Raw genomic sequence first — 26164 nt, 5'->3', positions numbered from 1 at the left:
AATTCTCTCTTTATGAAGTAGACCCTATAATCTGATAAGTAGGCGGAGATTAATTATGCAGAGTGGGCGGAGCTTCGGGGAAGTGGGTGTGGTAAGTAATTGATAGCTGTGCTGCAAAGTGTCCCTGGAAATTAATGTTGGCAACTATGAGTGGGGATTACTAATGAACAGTTGAGCGGGGGTGTTGGGGGATGTTACTATTTAGGGGGGGGATACTACTTCTGTCATGTGGACAATGTACTACTGCTGAGCAGATGTGGGGGATGAAATGTACTACAGAGTGGGGGGGGGTAATAATGAGCTGGGAAAACACTGAGTTGGGGATCTACTAAACCAGGAGATCAACTGAGCTGGGGAACTGATGAGCTGGAGATCTGCTGAGCAGGAAAACTGATACGCTAGGAAACTGGTGAGTGGGGGGACTACTGAGCCACCAAAATAAACAAAAAACAAGACATCGAACACCAACATCTAACCATGCCTCACATTGAGTGACTTCCTCATCATTGCTTCCCATTTTACATCGCGCGCAAGGCCTGGGCCAAAATTCATTAAAGCTTAAAAAAAATAAAAAAACAACATAGAAAATGTATGGTAAAGTGGTAAGCGTTTTAATGTGTACTACTAATCAAAGTATAAACTAGCCCTAAATGGTGTCAACCATCAAAACTGGAGCAGACAAAATCTGTGCATGGTAACCAATCAGCTTATATCTTCAGCTTGTTTAAATAAAGTGATTGTAAACAATCAACTTGAAAAACAACCCATTCAGTTTAAATAGAGATGACAGACAAACCATTTCTGTAAAGATACAAAAAAAAAAAAAAACATTTTAAATACCTTTTTTCCCTTTTTGTATAAGTGATTATATTCCCTCTGTTCTCAGCTGCATAAGAGCTGGGGGGAGGGGACAGCAGCACAATGAGCTTCCCAGAGAACTGACCACAGTGTGCTCTCCTGCTTAGTGTGGTTTGTTTTGAATAGGAAAGCAGGGAGACTGGCAGGAACACCAGAGATTTCACGTAAAGGAAGAAATACAAAGAGAATAGGATACTTTCTCATACAAGTACATGGTACAGCAGACACATATCAGGAATATGAAGTGTTGGGGTAACAAATGCTTTAAGCTTTGAAAATGAAAGATAGAAGCTGACTAGTTGCCTTGCACATGTCCTGCAGATTTTGGCTGCTCCAGTTTTAGGAGAAATTAGGAGAAAATATTTAATACAGATTTGCTGGAGTACCACTACAATGATTGGATTATATAAATGAAAACATAATAGTTTGTTGAGTATTTTAGCAGTAGCCTGTATATACCCCTTCATTGCAAGCCCATTCTTCAGTGATGTGAAAGTTTGAACGACAATTACCCAAATGAATGTTATAAAAATGTGGAGCTCTCTTTTGATAACTATTTTTTTTCTTTTATAGAAAAGGACCAACAATTTAAAAAGCAAATCTGTTTCCCTTCCTTTCTGCTCTAAAACCAATGAAATAAATAATCTTTCTTTAAACAATTAGACCAAAATGTATTTTATGAGAATGGGCAGCATCATACTCATACATGTATAGACAGAAGAGGGGGCGTCCCTTGATGTATAGGGAGTGACACATTTATACATGTACTGGAAGGAGGGGTGTATATAGACTGCATGAGGGGTGCCATATTCATACATGCACAGGCAGGAGGGGGTATATATAGACTGTATGAGGGGTGCCATATTCATACATGCACAGGCAGGAGGGGGGTGTATATAGACTGTATGAGGGGAGCCATATTCATACATGCACAGGCAGGAGGGTGTGTATATAGACTGTATGAGGGGAGCCATATTCATAATTCATACATGCACAGGCAGGAGGGGGTGCATATAGACTGTATGAGGGGAGCCATATTCATACATGCACAGGTAGGAGGGGGTGTATATAGACTGTATGAGGGGAGCCATATTCATACATGCACAGGCAGGAGGGGGTGTATATAGACTGTATGAGGGGTGCCATATTCATACATGCACAGGTAGGAGGGGGTGTATATAGACTGTATGAGGGGAGCCATATTCATACATGCACAAGCAGGAGGGGGTGTATATAGACTGTATGAGGGGAGCCATATTCATACATGCACAGGCAGGAGGGGTTATATATAGACTGTATGAGGGGTGCCATATTCATACATGCACAGGCAGGAGGGGGTGTATATAGACTGTATGAGGGGTGCCATATTCATACATGCACAGGCAGGAGGGGGTGTATATAGACTGTATGAGGGGAGCCATATTCATACATGCACAGGCAGGAGGGGGTGTATATAGACTGTATGAGGGGTGCCATATTCATACATGCACAGGTAGGAGGGGGTGTATATAGACTGTATGAGGGGAGCCATATTCATACATGCACAGGCAGGAGGGGGTGTATATAGACTGTATGAGGGGAGCCATATTCATACATGCACAGGCAGGAGGGGTTATATATAGACTGTATGAGGGGTGCCATATTCATACATGCACAGGCAGGAGGGGGTGTATATAGACTGTATGAGGGGTGCCATATTCATACATGCACAAGTAGGAGGGGGTGTATATTCACACATATAAAGGCATGAGAGGGTTTGGCTCACATATCTGTAAAGCTATATATGTCCCATGTTACAAGGTCTATTGCTCTAGAGTGTGGGACTACAATTTTGCAGAAGAATATTTCTGCAGCAAAGTGATTTCATATATCCACATTGTTGAAACACTTTAAACATCAGATTTCTGCTGATTAGTAAGGGTACTGAGAATTCGTTTGTATTGTAATGTACCTACAACCCTACCTGAACTTGATTAATGGCTAACAGGTTTTGCCACATAACAGATGTTTTTTTATCATGTTACATCACTGTAATATAGCCAGGGATTGCTGCCACAAGAAACTGATGCTTTCCTGAAATTGCCATGTTAACCATGAAAGGTGTCAAAATAGAAAGCTTGAGCAGATACTGTCAAGTTATCTGCAGACACATTCCCAGGCGTTCAAGCCAGTTTTGCTACTTTTCCACTTTCAGAGCTCCAGAAACTCCTTGTATTAGGGGATGACAGTAAGCATGTGACTGACAGCCAAAATCAGTATCAGCTTCACTTTGCACTCCATCCACCAGACACTAGATGCCCTTCAGTCTTTGCTCAGTCTGTTTCAAAATGCACAGCCAACCGAAAAGGCTCAAGCTGCAACTAGACATTCTATTTATTTAACGGATGGTAATATATACATGTACTCTAGTGCTGTAAGATATTAGGTTACTGGTTAAGATGGCCATTTGTCATATGAAGCAAAAAAACTGGGGTTGAAAATGTGTGCAAAGGAAAGCTATAAGTGGACAATTCAATTAAATAATTCTGTATACAACTGTTATTGGTGAACCTACCCAAAGCTGACTGCCATGGGTTATTGCATACACATAGTCTTGTTATGAAATTTGATTAAAAATTTAACAACTTCAGTCCTGGGTACTTTGACCAGCCCAATTTACAGCTTTGAGTGCTGTCATATTTTGCATGACAATTGCACAGTCATGCAACACTGCACTCAAATGAAAATGTTATGATTTTTATTTTAGCTTTGGAGCTTTCTTTTGGTGGTATTTTTTGCTTAAAAAAAAAAAAAAAAACGTAAAAGACTGAGCAGTTGGAAAAAAAAATCCTTAGTTTCTGTTAGAAAATGTTGTATTATTTCTCCTTCACTAATGGCCACTAATGAGTCTGCACTGATGGGCATTGATAGGCTGCACTGATTAGATGGCATTGAAGGGCACTTATGAGGAGGCACTTATATGCAGCACTGATGGGCACTGATTTGCAGCACTGATAGGCGGCACTGATGTGCATTGACAGGTGGCACTCGTAGGCAGCACGGACAGTCAGCACTGACTGGGATCAGTGATGAGCACTGACTGGCATCACTGCTGGGGCTGATTATCAGTGCAGGTCTTCCCTGTGAGAAAATGTTGGTTCTCGGTGCCTCTCTCCACAATGCTGTCAGTCTATGGAGAGGAAAGCAGACAATCGGCATTTACTTGTTTACATGTGACCAGCTGTGATTGGATACAGCTAATCACATGGGTAAAGAACCTCTTCATGGGCACTTTACCGAGATCGGGGAGGCACTGTGTCCCAGAACAAGAGAGCCAACCTGCCGCCTACATTTGTCTATGAGGCGGACAGGAGGTGGTTAACACGTAAAAAATAAATAAATAAATAAATAAAAATAAAAAAAAAATAAATAAAAAACAGTACAAACCTCACAAATATTAAGTTCAACCTTTGTGGGTGTATATATGTACAGTATCTCACAAAAGTGAGTACACCCCTCACATTTTTGTAAATATTTTGTTATATCTTTCATGTGACAACACTGAAGAAATGACACTTTGCTACAATGTAAAGTAGTGAGTGCACAGCTTGTATAGCGGGGTAAATTTGCTGTCCCTTTAAAATAACTCAACACACTTATGTTTGAGGAAGCCCCACAGATGCTCAATGGGGTTCAGGTCCGGAGACATGCTTGGCCAGTCCATCACCTTTACCCTCAGCTTCTTTGGCAAGTCAGTGGTAGTCTTGGAGGTGTTTTTGGGATCATTATCATGTTTGAATACTGCCCTGCAGCCCAGTCACAGTACATGTTGGCATTCATGGTTCCCTCAATGAACTGAAGCTCCCCAGTGTCGGCAGCACTCATGCAGCCCCAAACTTTGACACTCCCACCACCATGCTTCACTGTAGGCAAGACACACTTTTCTTTGTACTCCTCACCTAGTTGCCGCCACACGCGCTTAACACCATCTGAACCAAATACATTTATCTTGATCTCATCAGACCACAAGACACGGTTACAGTAATCAATGTCCTTAGTCTGCTCGTCTTCAGCAAACTGTTTGCAGGCTTTTATGTTCATCATCTTTAGAAATTGCTTCCTTCTGGGGTGGCAGCCATGCAGACCGATTTGATGTAGTGTGCGGTGTATGGTTTGAGCACTGACAGGCTGACCTCCCACCCCTTCAACCTCTGCAGCAATGCTGGCAGCACTCATACGTCTATTTCCCAAAGACAACCTCTGGATAAGACGCTGAGCACGTGCACTCAATCTCTTTGGTCAACCATAGCGAAGCATGTTATGAGTGGAACCTGTCCTGTTAAACCGCTGTATGGTCTTGGCCACCATGATGTAGCTCAGTTTCAGGGTCTTGGCAATCTTCTTCTGATAGCCTAGGTCATCTTTATACAGAGCAAAAATTATTTTTTTTCAGATCCTCAGAATTTTTTGCCATGAGGTTCCATGTTGAACTTCCAGTGACCAGTAGGAGAGAGTGAGAGGGATAACACCAAATTTAACACACCTGCTCTCCATTCACACCTGAGACCTTGTAACACTAACGAGTCCCATGACACTGGGAAGAGAAAATGGCTAATTAGGCCCAATTCGAACATTGTCACTCAGGGGTGTACTCACTTTTGTTGCCAGTGGTTTAGCCATTAATGGCCGTGTGTGGAGTTATTTTGAGGGGACAGCAAATTTACACTTATACAAGCTGTACACTCACTACTTTACATTGTAGCAAAGTGTAATTTTTTCAGTGTTGTCACATGAAAAGGTATAATAACATATTTACAAAAATGTGAGGGGTGTACTCACTTTTGTGAGATACTGTATTAAGTTTCTAGCACTTCACATATCTTTGTATATTTTGTTTGCTAAGATGCCTGTCAAAATGTTTTTGAAATTATTGATTGAATTATTATTTGTGGAAGGGGGTTCCACATGCTTACCACGCTAACCGCAAAGAACCCCCTACACAGTCTAAGGTTAAACTGCTTTTCGTCCAACTTAATTGAATAGCCACGTGTCTTCTTAAGTAATCTGAGACTGAATAGTTTTTTCCTATGCTAGAATGACCATTCAGAAGTTTGTATAATTGCGCTGAGGTCTGCTCCTCTATGTTAATTATGAACAACATAAACATTTCTGATCATCTATGTTGTTTATGAACCAGTTAAACAGAATAGGTCACGGAAAAAAGCCTTAGGACAACTCTAGACCATTCAGAAAATATGCTATTTATCACCACCCTTGCACTCCTGTAACTAATTTTCTATCAGCTGGTACCATTATGGTCAGTAGGCTGTCCTTAAAGTGATAGTAGAGTCTTGTTTTTTTCTTTTTTGTAACAAACATTTTATACTTACCTGCTCTGTGCAGTGGTTTTGCACAGGGCAGCCTGGATCTTCCTCTTCGCTGCTCCTGGCCCCTCCTTTCTGTGGAGTGCCCACAAAACAAGCGGCTTGCTATGGGGGCACCCCAGCCGAGCTGCAGCTCTGTTTGTCCATTCAGAAAATGGAGCTGTGGTTCAGCCACACCCCCTCTCTATCCCGATTGGTTAACTGACTTTGATTGAAAGCAGCAGGAGCTAATGTTGCCGCTGCTTTATCTCAGCCAAACAGGAGGGAGAGTCCCGGACGGCTGAGGGACTCCTAGACCTTGCTGGATAGAGATGGGGCTCAGGTAAGGGGTGCTTGGGCGGCTGCTATTTACAAAAGGCTTTTTATCTTAATGCGTAGAATGCATTAAGATAAAAAAACCTTCTGCTTTTACAACTCCTTTAACCACTTGCCGACCGCTCACATGGCACTGTGGCAAAGTGGCTCGATTCCGTCCAGCAACATAGACATACGTCGCTGGACCCCTCCCCTTGTTGCCGGAGGCTCGCTCCCCCTGTATTCAGACACAGCGGGAGTCGGGCCAGGGGAGGAGAGGCAGTGATCACCGCCGCTCTTCCCCGATCGCCGGGGATCGAGTGAGGAAATCTGCCCGCTTGTGTAAACAAAGCGGGCGTATCTCCTATGTGACAGGCAGGGACAGATTACAGGATTCAGCATAGCTGAACCTGCGATCTGTGCCTGTGTCATGCAGTCCCCTCCCCCCAAACTCGTCAGTAAGCACCAGGCATATATTTAACCCCTTGATCACCAATAAAGTTAACCCCTTCCCTGTCAGTGTCATTATTACAGTAACAGTGCATATTTATAGCACTGATTACTGTAGCAATGTCACTGGTCCCCCCAAAAGTGTCAAAAATGTCAGTCAAGGGTCCGATCTGTCAGCCGCAAATTGCAGATCGCCGCCAATACTCGTTAAATAAAAACGATAAAAATGACATACATGACATAAATCTTTCCCGTAGTTAGTAGCTGCGATAACTTTTGCGCAAACCAATTAAAATACGCTTATTGCAATTTTTTTTACCAAAAATATGTAGCAGAAAACAATTTGGCCTAGAATTAAAAAAAAAAATGATTTTTAAATTTTTTGGGGGGGAATTTCATATAAAAAAAATGTGAAAAATATTGTTATTTTTCCAAAATTGTCGCTCTTTTTTTGTTTATAGCGCAAAAAGTAAAAATCGCACAGGTGATCAAATACCACCAAAATAAAGCTCTATTTGTGGGGAAAAAAGGACATAAAGTTATTTGGGTACAGCGTCGCACGACCACGCAATTGTCCATTAAATTAAGGCAGTGCCAAATCACAAAATATGGCCTGGTCAGGAATGGGGTAAAATCTTCCGGTCTTAAAGCGGTTAAAAATACGCTCACTGAGGATTTTTTTTTATCAAAGACATGTAGCTAAATACATTTTGGCCTAAATATATGACAAAAATCGAATATATTGGATATTTTTTAACTGTCAAAGTAGAAAAATATTGTTATTTTTTCAAAATTGTCGCACTTTTTTATTAATATCACAAAAAATGAAAAGCGCAGAGGTGATAAAATACCACCAAAAGAAAGCTCTGATTGTGGGGGAAAAAAAAGGACATAAATTTTGTTTGGGTACAGCATTGCACGACTGCGCAATTGTCAGTTAAAGTCGCACAGTGCAAAGTTGAAAAAAGTGGCCTGGACGTAAAGCAGGAAAATCCTCCGGTCCTAAAGTGGTTAAAGATTAGGAACAACAGTCCACCAATGATCTGTCTAATCTCCCTGGGAACTCTCAGGTGCAAGTCATCTGGTCCTAGTGATTTGTTCACATTCACAAGTTTTTCGTCTTTTTAGAACATTGGCTTCTGTTAGCCACAAGGGTAAAATTTGTGTTGTGTTCTGTTGCTTACAATACTGTCTTATCTATTATACCCCTCCTTTTCCATAGTAAAAGCTGAGGACAATAATATAATTAAGACAGTTGTCTTCCCCCTGTCACTTGTAACCAACTTCCCTTGGTAATCCTTTTATCGGCCGATATGTTCTGATTTAAATAATTTGTTGGTATTCATTTATACTCTCCTCTGTTATATGACTCCTGTGGTCTATTTTCATTGCCCTGATCATGCTGTTACATTTCTTATTGCATTCTTTGTAGTGTTGGAATGCTGACAATGTCCCCTTGGCCTTACACAAGAAGTCTAGAAAAAGTCTCTGCACTTTTACTTTTTCATTGGAAACAGTGTGGGTGGGATGAGTAGTAATTGGTTGTGCCTGAGAGTGTTATGTGACATGTCTGTCTGGTAAGCCGGCTGATCTTGCAGTTTAGTGAAAGAGTTTGTCACACTGTGGTAAAGGTGACTGCAAAACTTATAAAAAAAAAGTGTGGAAACTTTTTGAAGAACCCTCATATTTTTTTTAAAGGACATTGTTTTCTCTTTAATATGTCTCTTTACACTCAAATTTAGCCACCCAGGTTTAACCTTAGTTCTTTTATATTTGTTGCACATTGGAATACATTGCTAATGCCTTTAATTAATATGTTCCTAAAACACAACCACTTTTCCTCCATGTTTTTTTTTTTTTTTTTTTTAGAATATCTTCCCATTTAATGTTGTTAAGTACGGAGCACAGTTTAGTAAAGATGGTTCTCTTGAAACTTAATGTTCTTGTACTACACCTGTGTCTTCTTTTCCTATGAGTTATGCCCTGTACACACTATCAGATTATCTGAAGACTTTTGTCTGCAGACTTACCAAAACCATATAATATGAGGTCAAACCTAAACACTTTCAATTTGTATGCAATCCGGCAGGCCCTTGCACTACATAGAAAAGGTAAATCTGAAGACAAAAGTCTTCAGATAATCTGATAGTGTGTACAGGGCATTACAGATGAACTTTGATATCGAGGTAAAAATTGAGAAACAATGGGATTCAAAGATCAAATGGTTAAAGATGGTTACAGATGGTTATAAAATGGTTGCCATTGTTGGTTTATACATTTATTTTACCAAGGGGAGGGTAAACTTAAAAAAAATATAGCAATATTAAAAAGGGAAAAAAAGCAACACTTTTTTCCATTGCTGAAGTGCATAAAGATCACAGGGAAGATCACGAGGACTTATTTAACAAAGAGTTAATACTGGTACCACAGAGGTTAAGATGAACATATCACTCACTCCTCACAATATGAGGCCTGTGTTTGGCAGGCTAATACAGGAGACTGCTTATAGAATATCACTGTAAGGAAGCAATTTATAACTATAGAGTGTGTTTATAGGCCCTCTGCTCTCACTCAGAATAGATCAGGAGGTTATTATGGAGTTTTATAAATCAAAAAAGGCATACATGAAAGAAAACCAAGAGAACAGGCTGCACTGGCACCAATAAAGGTTCATACCCATCATGGGGATAGGCCACGTCCTGAAATTCTTTGCAAACAGAGGCAAATCAATATGATATTTATTTTAGGTAAAAAACTATGAAGTGATCTAAGTTTTAATGAAGCTTTGTGCAGCAACCATTGTGTATAAAATAAATTAAAAAAGCTGTGCTTTTTAGCAAACAAGAGATGCCAATTACTTTAATATTTATAAACAGATCTGTACTAAGTTATAATAATACCTGTGGAATAACTTCATGCTAAAATAAACTAGTCCACAAAATGCACTAGCAGTAGAATATCCTATTTCAAATAAGGTAATTATTTAACCGCTTCAGGTCTGTCCTATAGCATATATATATATATATATATATATATATATATATATATATATATATATATATATATATATATATATATATATACATATACATACAGTGTCTCACAAAAGTGAGTACACCCTCACATTTTTGTAAATGTTTTGTTTTCAGGTGACAACACTGAAGAAATTGTACTTAGCTACAATGTAAAGTAGTGAGTGTACGGCTTTTCCAACAGTGTAGATTAGCTGTCCCCTCAAAATATCTAACAATAAAATGTCCAAACTGGGCCCAAAGTGTCAATATTTTGTGCGGCCACAATTATTTTCCAGCACTGCCTTAACCCTCTTGGGCATGGAGTTCAGCAGAACTTCACTGGTTGCCACTAGAGTCCTCTTCCACTCCTCCATGACAGGCTGGTGGATGTTGGAGACCTTGCACTCCTCCACCTTCCATTTGAGGATGCCCCACAGATGCTCAATAGGGTTTAGGTCTGGAGACATGCTTGGGCAGATCATCACCTTTACCCTCAACTTTTTTAGCAAGACAGTGGTTGTTTTGAAGGTGTGTTTTGGGTCGTTATCGTGTTGGAATATTGCCCTGCAGCCCAGTCTCTGAAGGGAGGGATCATGCTCTGCTTCAGTATGTCACAGTACATTTTGGAATTCATGGTTCCCTCAATGAACTGTAGCTCGCCAGCACTCAAGCAGCCCCAGACCATGACACTTCCACCACCATGCTTGACTGTAGGCAAGACACACTTGTCTTTGTACTCCTCACCTGGTTGCCACCACACACCCTTGACACATCTGAACCAACTAAGTTTATCTTGGTCTCATCAGACCACAGGACATGGTTCCAGTAATCCATGTCCTTAGTCTGCTTGTCTTCAAGAAACGGTTTGTGGGCTTTCTTGTACATCATCCTTAGAAGAGGCTTCCTTCTGGGATGACATTCATGCAGAGCAATATGATGCAGTGTGCGGCGTATGGTCTGAGCATTGACAGATCCCCCTACCCCTTCAACCTCTGCAGCAATGCTGACAGCACTCATATGTCTATTTTCCAAAGACAACCTCTGGATATGATGCCAAGCACGTGCACTCAACTTCTTTGGTTGACCCTGGAGAAGCCTGTTCTGAGTGGTACCTGTCCTGTTAAACCACTGTATGGTCCTGGCCACCGTGTTGCAGCTCAGTTTCAGGGTCTTGGCAATCTTCTTATAGTCTAGGCCGTGTTATGTAGAGCAACAATTCTTTTTTTCAGATCCTCAGAAAGTTCTTTGCCATGAGGTGCCATGTTAAACCTCCAGTGACCAGTATGAGAGAGTAAGAATGATAACACCAAATTTAACACACCTGCTCCCCATTCACACCTTAGACCTTGTAACACTAATGAGTCACATTACACTGGGGAGGGAAAATGGCTAAATGAGCCCAATTTGGACATTTTCAATTAGAGGTGTACTCACTTTTGTTGCCAGCGGTTTAGACATTAATGGCTGTGTGTTGAGTTATTTTGAGGGGACAGCAAATTTACACTGTTATACAAGCTGTACACTCATTACTTTACATTGTAGCAAAGTGATATTTCTTCAGTGTTGTCACATGAGAAGATACAATAAAATATTTACAAAAATGTGAGGGGTGTACTCACTTTTGTGAGATACTGTATATATATGTGTGTGTGTGTGTGTGTGTGTGTGTGATCTGACACTTTCAGATAGGGGGTGCACTTCCACTGTATTTACACACATCGGAAGCCGATCGGCAGGCGCACGGTACCTGATGTCCTCTGGCACCCACCGATTGTTAGGCAGAGAGACATAATTTATGAAGGAATTAGATTTTTTCAATTTTTTTACTGGGTGGGTTTTATAGCAGAAAGTAAAAAACATTGTTTATTTTAAAAAAAATGGCTGACTTTTTTTGTTTATAGCGCAACAAATAAAAAAAAAAAACGCAGTGATGATCACAAACCACCAAAAGAAAGTGCTATTTGTTGAAAAAAAAAGACATAACCTGTATTTGGATATAGTGTTGCATGACTGCGCAATTGTCAGTTAAAGTAACGCAGTGCAGTATCTAAAAAAATGGCCTGGTCATGAGGGGGGGGGGTGTATATCTTCTGGAGGTCAAGTGGTTAAAAACTGACTTTTTAAAAATAATGTTGACTTTTGGTAAACTAGTCCTACAAATTTCTTGATTTCAGCTGTCCATAGATGGATCACAATTCAGCTGGTTCAGGAAAGACCAGCTAAATTATGATCCATGTTTGGCCATTCCCACTCAACAGAAGTCAATCTAATGATCAACTTCTGTCGAACAGAACTGTTTGAAAAATGTTGTAAATCAGCGGCTTGCAGCCAATTGATTGCAGCCGCTTATCAGTGGAAAAATCTTTTTCTTTTTTCTTTAATCAGTTAGCCTTACATAAAAACATTCTTTATTGTCTAGTTTTAACCCCTGATGCAGGGAGAGTATCGAGCTCCTAAACACATTGGCTGTTACAAAATATAAATACAAATCTTTTAAAAAAGTCTGTACAAGCTAGTGTGATGCCCCCATCCTTTCAAAACTTCTACATAAAAATATGGCACAATTTCAAGGACAATCTTTATATCCTTTATATCAATCTTTATATCTTTATATCCCACATAGGATATGACATGTTGACTGTTTAAAAAATTGTAAGCTGCCAATAGCAACAAAGCAGACTTATTCATTCATCCAGAGTAGAAAAAAATGCTACCTGGAACAATGCAGATCTGTTTAAAATACTTTTAATATTTTGACCTGTCTTCACAATATGTTGAGTACTTGGTTGCAGACAAACAGCATTATACTGAGTTGGCACCTATGGAAATGTTTAGACCTTAAAGTGGACCTTTTTTTCCCTTTTACTAAGAATCACAGCTGCATACAGCTTTGCATTCTGACATAAAATGGTCTTACATTCATAATGTAGCCAGGTGCTAGGCCGGCTGTGTAATCCTCTGGCTGCTCTTCCCCCTGCCAGGCAGCAGCGACCATGATTCTGAGGGAGAGGAATGCAGCCGGATGACGATGCAGCTGCTCAGGATCATGGGACATACAGTCCCTAGGGAGAGTGCTGTGCCAGGAGAAAAATGACTGCAATACTTCTCTACCCAGACTACTCTGCAGCAAGGGGAGGGGGACACAGGAGTAACTGTGGAGGCAACTGGGCAGAGATCAGGGCAGTCTAGTGTGGGGAGATAGAGAGCGGAGACCTGCTGCATGGGGGATCCGCTCCAACACCGGAGAGTGTGAGGACTGAGCCCTGATAGTGTCTGTGTGACCCAAAGCTTAGAGACTGAGCCTTGTGAGGACCTGTTCATGAAGACGGAGATACCGGGGCCTGATTCCAGAGGAAAAGAGACCGCCAGGTGTTCTGGCCTGGATCTGTTGAGTACCAGGAGCAGTGAGTGGAACCAGCCATGCTTTTGTCCTTATTGCCAGCAGTTAATGCCAGGGGAGATTTTCCCTTGCTTAGCAGCCCAACAGTTATCCACTGCTTACAGTTTAAAGAAACAATAGCACATGCACCACCGTACAAACAGGTCCCAATGCATTTTACAGCCATTCCCATGCTTTGATGCTGTTATTATCAAAGTTGTGTTAACTAGTTTAACCACTTGCCCACTTGGCACTTACACCCCCTTCCTAACAAGGCCAATTTCCAGCTTTCAGTGCTCTAACATTTTGAGTGACAATTACTCAGTTATGCAACACTGTACCCATATGAAATTTGTTTCCCTTTTTTTTTTCACAATAGAGATTTCTTTTGGTGGTATTTTTTTTTTCTTTTTTTTTCACCACTGTTTTTTTTTTTTTTTTTTTTTACGCTATAAATAAAAAAAAAATAATTGCTTATACAATTTAGCAAATTCGTAATTTCTCTTCATAAATTTTGACCAAAAGGTATACTGCTACATTTTTTTTTTAGTAAAAAAACCTCAAATTAGTGTATAGTATTTGGTCTCTGTGAAGGTTATAGAGTCTATAAGCTATGGTGCCATGCATTAAAAATAGATCACACCTAATGTAATAATCTAATTTCTTGAGATACTTAGAAGCCAGGAAAGTACAAATACCCCCCAAATGACCCCTTTTTGGAAAGCAGACATTCCAAAGTATTTAGTAAGAGACATGGTGGGCTTTTTGAAGTTGTAACTTTTTTCCCATGATTCTTTGCAAAGTGAACCTATTTTTTTTTTTTTTTTTTTTTTACAACATTGTCATATTAACAGGTTATTTCTCTCACATGGCATAATCATACTTGCAACTACACCCCAAAATACATTCTGCTACTCCTCCTAAGTATGGCTTAGACTTTTTCACAGTCTAGCCACATAGAGAGGCCCAACATGCAGGGAGCACCATCAGATTGTCTAGGAGCATAAATTACACATCTAATTTCTTGACCTTTTACACTTTTGAAGGCCCTGAAGCACCAGAACAATGGAGACACCCACAAAATGACCCCTCTTTGGAAAGCAAACACCACAAAATATATTATATGAAGCATAATGAGTCTTTTGATTTCTGGACTTTTGAACATAGTATATTGATTGCACTTATATATGCCATACATCTTACGGGTCTTTTCGTTTTTTTTTTTTTTTTTTAATTACAATTTTGATGCACATTAACAAATGTCATTTACTTGCATATTGTTATTCATGCATTTTACTTTCAATTATATATACCAGGTAGGTGCTAGGTAAAGTATAGTGGGCCTTGGCTGCCTAACAGCAGGGCCATGATTTCAGCTAGCTGCCATGTCTCTCAGGTGTGTAGCTGAGAGGGGAGTCTCCCACTGGCTCCATGAGAGGATTCTAATTGGGCAATGGAGGAAACCCAATCAGAGACACAGTCAGGCTGTATCTACCCCAGAAGGCAGATTCTGCCGCAGTACGACTGTCTCTTCTCCTTTTAGAGGAAGCAGGTGTCCTGGGTGGCGGCCTGGGAATCCAAAGAGAGCTGAGCTGAGCTGCGGAGGGGATCCAGTGTGCCAAAAACCAGCGGACAGAGAGAAAGGTCCAGTCCCAGGAAAGCCTACAAAGGTCGTGAGTACTGTGGATTGCCCCTGGGGGTCTGCCTAGAGTCAGAGGGAACCACTCAGGAGAAGGTTCTAGGGATCCAGGAATCAGCTAACTGTTAAAGGGGGTGCCTAGTCAGAGGACCCTGAAGCATTAGAGGGGGTACCTGGTCAGAGGACCCTGACGTTTTAGAGGGGGTACCAGCAGTTTGGGCCCTGAAGAGTCAGTGTACAGTGTGAAGTGTACAAAGTTGAGAGTTGCAGCAGCACAAGTAGTGACAAGGAGCTACCTCAGCAAGTGAAGGGTTAGAGGGAGCTGTTCTGTGACTTTTGAGCTACACTAAGTATCAGGAGTCGAGAGTTATACAGTCCTGGAGCCTCTGAGCTAACAATCCAAGTTCAAGTTGAGGTTTCAGCACTAAGTCAGTCAAGCAGCATTTGAAGCGTCAGGAAGCGCTGGTCGGCATTCAGCTGGCACCAAGACAGGCTTCGTGAGCATTTTTTGTATAAAGTCCCAGTTAAGCCTAGAAGAGCCAGGGGAGTATCCCACTCATTCCCTTCTCCCATCCCCTAAATACAATAAAACAAACCAAAGATGCCGGAATGGTCATTGTCTCAGTTCTCACACCTGGGTTCACAGCTTAAATGTGTTGGAAGTGTTACCGGTACTGATGGCAGACCCACCTCAGGCCCCAGGCCTGGAAATATTGCTACATACATACATATATATATATATATATATATATATATATATATAGATAGATAGATAGATAGATAGATAGATAGATAGATAGATAGATAGATAGATAGATAGATAGATAGATAGAAGTTTGTTGTTTATTCTATTCTATTTTGTTTGTTTTCTATTTTATTGTGCAACTTCTTTTTGAATAGCATCACTGTAGCTTGGAAAAAACGTTTTTTTTATTAAAGCGGAGTTCCACCCTGGATTTGTTTTTTTTTTTTTTAATACCCCCGGGACAGTCAGGGCTAGTGCATTCCACAATGGCTAGCCTCTGATCTGTCCCGGGTTGCACTTACCTGCAAGACGAAATACTTACCTTGCAAACGTCTTGTCCAGCGCTGCCATCTCAGATGTGGGCAGCTTGAAGCCAGCGCGTCCTCTTCGGCGTCTTCTTCCGCCTGCTGTGGTCCCACGATGCTCTGCGCCGGCCCCGACGTCACTTCCGGGTCGCGCGCGTCACCCCTCCACAGCTTCTGGCCATGCCCAGAAGCTGTTTAGAAGGGGATGACGCGCGCGACCCGGAACTGACGTCGGGGCCGGTGCAGGCGCAATGATTCCTGGGAGCTATGACGTCCAGCTCCCAGGAATCATTGCAGAGCCAGGAAGTGACGACGGGCCGCGGCCGAGGAAGGAGGAAGAAGGAAGTAAGGTAAGTATATTTTCTTCGCTACGAGGTAAGTAAAAAAAAAAAAAAATATGCGATTATCCATTTCTTTTTCAGGTGACCCGGAGCGAGAAGATGGAGGTAAGTATAAAAATAGGGTGGAACTCCACTTTAATAAGTATCTTCAGATTGGAGATGATGATAAGGTGTGGGTGGGGGTGGGATTTCCCTTTAAAGGAGCTGTAAAGGCAAAATACTTTTTTATCTTAATGTATTCTATGCATTAAGATAAAAAGCCTCCTGTGTGAAGCAGCCTCCCTAGCACCTTCTAATACTTATCTGAGCCCCATCTCTGTCCAGCGATGTCCACGAGTCTCTCGGTCATCCAAAACTCTCCCTCCTGATTGGCTGAGACACAGTAGCAGTGCCATTGGCTCCTATGGCTGTCAAAGTCAGTTAGCCAATCAGGAGAGAGAGGGGATGGAGCTGAACCACAGCTCTGCATCTGAATAGACACACGGAGCTGCAGCTCAGCTTGAGTGCTACCATAGCAAGCTGCTTGCTGTGGGGGCACTCGACAGGAGGGAGAGGCCAGGAGCATCAAAGAGGGACCCGAGAAGAGGAGGATCTGGACTGCACAGGGCAGGTAAGTATAACATGTTTGTTAAAAAAATAAAATAATTGAGACTTTACATTTAGTTTAACCACTTGCCGACCGGTCACGTTGACCGTACTGCGGCAAAGTGGTTCGTTATCGTCCAGCGACGTAGGACTCCTCTCCCTGTAGGCGGCGCTCGAGCGCTGCCGGAGGAGCGCTCCCGCTGTTTTCAGTCACAGTCGCCGCTGCTCTTCCCGGATCGTCGGGGAATCTAGTTTGGAGATCCGCTCGCCTGTGTAAACAGAGCGGGCGGATCTCCTAAGTGACAAGGAGTGACAGATTGCAGTGTTCAGCATAGCTGAACATGCGATCTGTCCCTGACTTACTCAGTCACCTCCCCCCACACACGTCAGTAAGCACCAGGCATGCATTAACCCCTCCCTCTCCAATAAAATGAACCCCTTCCCTGCCAGTGTCATTTTTACAGTAACAGTGCATATATATAGCACTGATTACTGCAGTAATGTCACTGGTACCCCCAAAAGTGTCAAAAATGTCAGTCAAGGGTCCGATCTGTCTGCCGCAATGTCGCAGTCCCGCAAAAAAAAATCGCAGATCGCCGCCATTACTCGTTAAAAAAAAAACACCAAAAATGACAGAAATCTTTCCCTTAGTTAGTAAACGCAATGACTTTTGCGCAAACCAATCAAAATGCGCCTATTGTGATTTTTTTTAACAAACATAGGTAGCAGAAAACAAATTGGCCAAAAATGTTAAAAAATTTTGATTTTTACATTTTTTGGGGGAATTTCATATAAAAAAATGTTAAAAATATTGTTATTTTTTCAAAATAAACGCTGTTTTTTTGTTTATAGCGCAAAAAGTAAAAATCGCACAGGTGATCAAATACCACCAAAGGAAAGCTCTGTTTTTGGGAAAAAAAAGGACGTAAATTTCATTTGGGTACGGCGTTGCATGACCGCGCAATTATCAGTTAAAGTCGCACAGTGCCGAATCACAAAAAGTGGCCTGGACGTAAGACAGCAAAATCCTCCGGTGGTAAAGTGGTTAAGTATCATATCTTAACACTTCAATGTGATATTGTGAGAGTTTGAGGTTTTTATTATTATTATTTTTTTTTTTTTTTTTATTTGGCACCTTTACCATATATAATAAATAAATAAATACACATGCAAATAGGGGTGAAATTAGAAAGATATGCACAAAAAAACGATTAGTGTAGAACCTTTACCTAGCATGAAGTAAGTATCTCCAGGATTTAAAGGTAAAGCAAGGCCGGGAGTTTCAATGTCCCAGGCTATCTTCAACCCAACTTGCCAATTAGATAAGGCTTTCTTATCTTCACATATTTCATCAGCACACTCTGAAAAAATAAATAAAAAATACTGACATATCAACTTTTGTCTCCAGTGTTTGTATAAAACCACAAAAGATGTCCATACCTGTGCAGGGTATGCACTTTTATTCACCCAAAGGGTAACTCCATTTTCATGGGAAATAATTTAGCACATACAAAAAAAGCAGAAAACAAAAACTTTATAGCATATACGATTGCAACTAAAGTAATTTTGTAATTGATTGTTTTTACAAATTACCTTTTCCTTTTTAATCTGTAGCTCGGTAATTTTCTGTAAAATCCAATGCAATGTGGTTACCCTGGAGGTGTTCTGTACACAAATGTTGTACAGAACGCCCCCTGGAAATGTAATCTCTTGCTTGTGTGACTGGATTACTGATTTTTCCAGAAGTCTGCACAAAAATACACAACAGATTTTTGGTATCCCCTGCAGGAAAAATGAAATTTTTGGTGGGATACTCTAGAAAAGAAATCATGTCTAAAGGGATGCCAATATCCTCATTAGAGCACTTCAGGTGCAGCAGCTGATTAATAATTATAAAACCACTCTCATACAGATTAACTTCACATAAGAATACAGACAAACAGACAGCTATTCCTTAAGAATAACAAAAGGTAGGTATCTGCAACAAAGGTTGTTAAAATTCTTGTAGTGTAAATTGATTACCCAGAAGGGAAATTTGTTTTTTTTTTTCTCAACAAAAGTGGAGTTACGCTTTAAAAAATTTGGTGATCTTGCCTATTCTCCTGGGTCCCCATCTTAACACACAGTGGGCAGTTGGGAGCCACTGTTGAAACAGCAACTGGTTACCTCCCTGCTGTATGTGTATGTGATGTTAGCCCGCTTGCCCACAGTGTCAGTAATCCTGTTTATTCATCAGTCTTCTGTATGACATATTTCTGCCCCATGCCTGCCCCCTTATTGAACAGGCACGTAACAGCCAAATAAAACATAAAATATATATATATATATATATATATATATATATATATATATATATATATATATATATATATATATATATATATATATATATATATATATATATATATATATATATATTTTAGGAAGATAAATGTGTTTTAAGCCATGTATTCCTATTTGCTGTATGGCTGAGATGGCCTTTTAATGTAGTGTGTTCACAAATACTTTAACAGACTGTGCTAAACATGGAGAAGAAAAATACATGTGACATGGCTTTTAGTTTGATGCAACTTTGTATTTGAAGTGTGTCCTATGGAAGATTATTTTATATTTGTGCAGTAAATATAAAGAGTTTGACAGACTGCAAAGCAAAAGAAAACAAGATTACAATTTTAAAGGCATGTGTACATGGACATTTGTTCATAACTGTACTGCTTTACTCCCAAATCAAGCCAATGAAATTCTATAGTCAGTTTAGGACAAATTGCTACAGTTTAAAATGAGGCCAGAAGCACCTTAAAAGGAACTTAGAAGGATGTGCCCATCTCTACAAGCCCTTACAATGAGGGTTTTGTCTATACTCTGTGCCAAAAAACATATCAGACACCAAAAAGAACATGATCCTGACCTTGGTAACTGTAGCTGTAGACTGCAACAGTAGATTCCTCCAGTAGGTTTTCATCATGGTGCCAGCTCACTGCCATTTTTCCCATACCAAAATATGGTTCCTCCTTAAGGTAGAACATGTTATCTGGGTTCATGTAGTTTATCAAGGTCACATTAAAAGATTCCAAATCATCTTGATTCGTTTTGTAATCATTTTCCACAGATACCTGTAGGGGTAAAACACTAGAACCCTGTGCATTTGCTACACACTGGAGTAATTTAAGTTTTGTCTGTTCATAAAGAAATACATTCAGTTCTTGAAAAGCTTTGCAGGCATCTGCAAGTTCTTCTGTGCTGTATGTGATATTGTATTTAGGATCAGGCCATGGCACAGCAAACAGCCGTGTGTTTAAGTATCTGTACGTGCATCCTGGTTGACCAATCAGAATTCGGGAAACTGGAGTAAGCAGGTCTTTACCTTTCAGCCTCACAAGATCTTGAAACAGACAGCCATGTTGAAGTAATGATAACAATGCCTTTTGGACATTATGATGCAGCTCTGCTGGAGTTTTTTGAGCTTCATGGATAACTAATTTTGCATACTTGGACTTCCACTGAAAAGAAATGTGGGAAAAATGAGTAAAACATGCAACACAGATAAATAAGTAAAATATGCAACACAGACAAAAGAGCAGTCCTCATTAAATGCCTAATTATATATAATTGCTTGTTTAAAAGTACATGAAAGAACAAATGTTATATTTGAAAAAAAAAAAAAAAAGAAGAGGTATTTTATGAAGTTTGATCATTTCTATGTAATGATGTAATGCCATGCTAAAGGTTGCGAAAATTCAGAGATTTTTTTTCAGCAGCTGCTGCTGCTGATCCAGACCAGAAGCATGGGATTATTACACAAGTATATTATTTATATATATATATATATATATATATATATATATATATATATATATATATATATATATATATATATATATATATATAAAAATTTATTATATATATATATATATATATATATATATATATATATATATATATATATACACACATACACTACCGTTCAAAAGTTTGGGGTCACCCAGACAATTTCATGTTTTCCATGAAAACTCCCCCTTTATTCATCACATGAGTTGCAAAATGAATAAAACATATAGTCAAGACATTGATGAGGTTAGAAATAATGATTTTTTTTTTGAAATAATAATTTTGTCTTTCAAACTTTGCTTTCATCCAAGAATTCTCCATTTGCAGCAATTACCGCCTTGCAGACCTTTGGCATTCTAGCTGTCAATTTGTTGAGTTAATCTGAAGAAATTCCACCCCACGCTTCCTGAAGCACCTCCCACAAGTTGGACTGGCTCAATGGGCGCTTCTTATGTACCATACGGTCAAGCTGCTCCCACAACAGCTCAATAGGGTTGAGATCTGGTGACTGTGCTGGCCACTCCATTACAGACAGAATACCAGCTTACTGCTTCCTCCCTAAATAGTTATTGCATAGTTTGGAGGTGTGCTTTGGGTCATTGTCGTGTTGTATGAGCAAATGGGCTCCAATCAAGCCCTGTCCACAGGGTATGGAATGGCGTTGCAAAATGGAGTGTAAGCCTTCCTTATTCAAAATCCCTTTTATTTAGCCCAAATTCCCCACTTTACCAGCACCAAAGCAGCTCCAGGCCATCACATTACCTCCACTATGCTTGACAGATGGCGTCCGGCACCCCTCCGGCATCTGTTCACTTGTTCTGCGTCTCACAAATGTTCTTCTGTGTAATCCAAACACCTCAAACTTGGATTCACCTGTCCAATCTCTCTCTGTCCAATGTCTGTTCTTTTTGCCCATCTTAATCTTTCCTTTTATTGGCCAGTCTCAGATATGGCTTTTTCTTTGCCACTCTGCCTAGAAGGCCAGCATCCCGGAGTTGCCTCTTCACTGTGGACGTTGAGACTGGTGTTTTGCGGGTACCATTTATTAAGCTGCCAGTTGAGGATGTGTGAGGCGTCTATTTCTCAACTAGAGACTCTAATGTACTTGTCCCCTTGCTTAGTTGTGCACCGGGGCCTCCCACTTCTCTTTCTATTCTGGTTAGAGCCCGTTTGTGCTGTTCTCTGATGGGAGCAGTACACACCGTTGTAAGAAATATTCAGTATCTTGGCAATTTCTTACATTGGAATAGCCTTCATTTCTCAGAAGAATAGACTGTCGAGTTTCAGAAGAAAGTTCTTTATTTTGAGAGTATAATCAAACCCACAAATGCTGATGCTCCAGATACTCAACTAGCTCAAAGGAAGGGCAGTTTTTTAGCTTCTCTAATCAGCACAACAGTTTTTAGCTGTGCTAACATAATTGCACAAGGTTTTTATAATCATCAATTAGCCCTTTAACACAATTAGCTAACACAATGTATCATTAGAACACAGTAGTTAGTGATGGTTGCTGGAAATGGGCCTCTGTACACCTAGACAAGTAATTTAGCATAATAATAAAGTCTAGACTGTATTCCTGATTAATTTAATATTATCTTCATTGAAAAAAACAGTGCTTTTCTTTCAAAAATAATGTCATGTCTAAGTGACCCCAAAGTTTTGAACGATATATATATATATATATATATATATATATATATATATATATATATATATTTACTATTTATTTATTTTTTTTATTTTTTTTTTTCCCCAAGACTCACAATAGAAGTGTATCGGTCTCTTTGTTGTTATCTCACATGCACTATATCAGATAGTTAGGTCTGTGACACAGTGTGTGTGTGTGTGTAGTGGTAACATTGCTGTATGTTAGTTGGTGAACCTATTTATTGCAATATAGTTAATATGCAGCTCCTGTTATTCTAGTTAGCCTTGTCCCCTCTGGTCTGAGATTCTATAGCTAGTGTTTGCTTAGAGCTCAGTAACCAGCACAGGCTTAACCCAGGGTGCTTATAAAAAGGTAGATCATGGGGGATGATCGGAAGAGCCAGCACGGTAAATCAAGATATGATTGTTAAAGTTTTCACAAGACTATAATACTGTCCAACTGGAGCTGCAATTAGCTGGTATAGATGTTTGACCATGTATGGCCTCTAGAGGACTGTATAATACCCATTTAGATTAGATTAGGCCTTTGGTAGTCAGGTAAAAGAGGGTCAGATAAGATAGTTGAAGTCCTAAACAGAAAGACTTGATGCTCCAATCATAGCCCAAGGATGTGGAAATACAGCCAATAATAACAATAATAATATTTGGCAGTATTTCCCAATCCTTGGGGGATGATTGGAACATCAAACCTTCTTTTTTGTTTAGGACCTCAACTATCTTATCTGACCCTCTTTTACCGGACTAACAAAGGCCTAATCCAATCTAAATGGTTATTATACAGTCCTCTAGAGGCCATACATGGTCAAACATCTATACCAGCTAATCACAGCTCCAGTTGGACAGTATTATTTTCTCGTCAATAATTTAACAATCATATCTTGATTTTACCTTGCTGGCTCTTCCGATCATCCCCCTCAAACTACCTTTTTATAAACACCCTTACAGAGTGTTGAATCAGAGCTCTAGATGAAGCTGAATTGCGAAACATGTCAGCCTAGCTCACACTAATTCAACTTTTGACATCAGTGACAACTTTATCTACAGATCCCCAGGAGGGGAAGTGGTATCTCTATGCCTCCCTCTGGGGAATATTTACAATTTAACTAATGTCACAGAGTATATGTATATCTATATGCATTCTATAATGTGGTAGTTTGCAATTATCTTTTTTTCGTATTTTCTTGTTTCCTTTTTTTGCTTTGTTTGATTCTTTTTCTTTTTTATGTGCTGGCAATTGTTTGCCAACTATTTGTTTTGTATTTTAACTTATCAACAATAAATGTTATGTTTTATATATGTGCCAGTAAAGTCCATGTTTTCCATATTCCAATTCTATCTAGATGTTAGGATGTGGCACATTTATATGGTCTAGATGCACCCAGTTGGCTGCAATCTGGTGGTGCTTTTTCTTGTTTTTCAGGTGCACTAGAGGGACAACAATGAGACAACCGCCAAAACAGGAATGGTTTTACAGGTGAAGGCCACAAATATTTTTTTCCATACTCATGTTAGGTTGCTGGTGGTAACCTGACCACAAAGGAAGGCCCCAATGTTCACTAGAGGGCGGAGCTTGGACGGGAACCCCCAAGGTAAGTGACACAGGCTAGCCTGAGGTGCGGAATCTAAGTATCCACCTGTTTTTGCCAGAGCCTCTGATGGTGAGGATGGACTTCGCTGCGTGTATATACCGGGTCGCAGACCTCAGGGTCAAGCCACCAAGGGTGGGCTGGTCAAGGTCCGAAGGCAGATAAACAGAAAAGGAAGATCCGAAAGAATGGTCAAACAAGCCGGGGTCAGGACGGGCAGCAGACAAGCGGAGTCAGGGACGAGCCAAAAGGTCAACAGGAAATCAGCAGGAAACAGGTCACAGGTTCAGGAACAACAACAGGAGCTGTAGACAAGACAGCAAAGACACATTGCTGCTGAGGTGTTTAAATAAGGCAGCCTGTTGCCAATTACTGCAATTAGTCTGCAATGGGTGAACCCTTTAGATGGCAGACTCATGACAGCACATCAGTGTGCTAAGGGAGCGTTCCTAACATTGCCCCCCCCCCCACCCCTTAAGGGCAACCTCGGGGTGCCCAACAAGTTCCTTTTTTGTGGATGAGCAAGAAAAAATGCTTGGATTAGGTCCGCAGCATGGACGTTCCGTTCAGGCTCCCAGGGGTTCTCTTCCCGGACCATAACCCTTCCACTTGATGAGAAACTGTAGCTGAATGTCTTTCTTTCGACAGTCCACCACAGCCTCAACTTCATACTCCACATCTCCATCCACAATCACAGATTCTGGAGTTCCAGAACTTCTACCGGGGAAGTTATCGGGGACCATGGGCTTCAGCAAGGAAACATGAAATACGGGATGAATCCGAAGGGTATCGGGTAGGGATAGTTCATTAGACACATCATTGAGTTTCCTTTTAACCGAGAATGGACCAATAAATCTGGGAGCCAGCTTCTTGGACGGGCAGGGCAGGCAGAGATTAGCCCTGGATAGCTAAACCCGGTCGTCTGGTTGAAGAATCAACTCTCCCTTCTTTCTCCTATCGAAGATTCTTTTGGACACAGTTTGGGCCTTGGCTAAGGTCTCCCGCAGAAGGTAATTATTTCAGGAAAAAGAAGTTGACGGTGTCCTGGACTGCAGGAACTCTGGATTCAGACGGCATATCTGGTAAGAAGGAGGAATGAAACCCGTAATTAGCGAAGAAGGGAGATTGGCCAGTAACAGTGTTTGGAATTGTTGTAGGCAAATTTTGTAAATGGTAACAGGGCTACCCAGTCGTCCTGGGCAAAGGTGGTAAAGCACAGCAGGTACTGCCCCAGGGTTTGGTTTGTCCTCTCAGCTTGTCCGTTGGTCTGTGGGTGGTAGGCCGAGGACATAGACAACTCAATCTTTAACAGTTTACATAAATCCTTACAGAAGTGGGACGTAAATTGTACCCCTCTGTCAGAGATGATGTTTATGGGTACCCCAAGGAGTCTTATGATCTCCCTAATGAAGATATCTGTGGTTTCTCTTGCAGAGGGAGTACCCTTGAGGGGCAAAAAATGGGCCATTTTAGAGAGCCGATCTACCACCACAAAAATGGCAGAGCAACCCGCTGAAGGTTGAAGTTCCACGATGAAATCCATGGCAATTGTTTGCCAGGGCTGATCAGGGATGGGAAGAGGTCTGAGAAGGCCCCATGCCTTACTTCTGGCAGTTTTACACCTGTAACAGATGGGAAAGGAGAGTGCATAACTCCTGCAGCTCTCTTTCATGTCAGGCCACCAGAAAGAACGCTGCAGGAGGTCAAGGGTTCTATGGACACCAAAGTGACTGGCCAGAGGGTGATCATGGCAGGCGGCTAGAACTGTTGTTCTGACCTCCTCCGGGATGAAGACCTTGTCCTTAACCCATAACAAGTCATTCTTGCACAACAGGGGTATTCCGGGTGGACCAGGAATGTGGGCAAAGGGTTGCTCAAGACAAGCTTTCAGACTTGTGAACAAAAGTAAGAAGTTCCTTTCGGAAAGAATGGTGTCAGGTATCAAAGTTTCCTTCGGGCTATCAAACATCCGGGTCAGGGCATCCGGTTTGACATTTTTAGACCCAGGCTGATAGGTGATATGAAATTAAAACCTTGAGGAAAAACAGTGGCCACCGTGCCTGACAGGGTCTCAGATGTTTTGTAGATCTCAGATACTCAAGGTTTTTG

General features: G+C 40.8%; 1 protein-coding gene across 1 annotated transcript in view; it reads right to left on the bottom strand.

The window, feature by feature from the left end:
* The window catches only part of FTO (FTO alpha-ketoglutarate dependent dioxygenase), a 694380-nt gene that overhangs the window by 496057 nt on the left and 172159 nt on the right, over positions 1-26164 (bottom strand). The window contains exons 3-4 of the mRNA XM_082269859.1: positions 19882-20473; positions 18203-18334 (exon numbers count right to left, since the gene is read on the bottom strand). Coding sequence (XP_082125985.1) covers positions 18203-18334; positions 19882-20473 — 724 coding nt within the window. The remainder of the gene's footprint in view (positions 1-18202; positions 18335-19881; positions 20474-26164) is intronic.

This window comes from Pelophylax lessonae (genome assembly GCF_965119305.1).
Source record: "Pelophylax lessonae genome assembly, chromosome: 10".
In the NCBI taxonomy this organism is placed as follows: Eukaryota; Metazoa; Chordata; class Amphibia; order Anura; family Ranidae; genus Pelophylax; species Pelophylax lessonae.
This window is presented reverse-complemented; position numbering and strand designations above follow the sequence as displayed.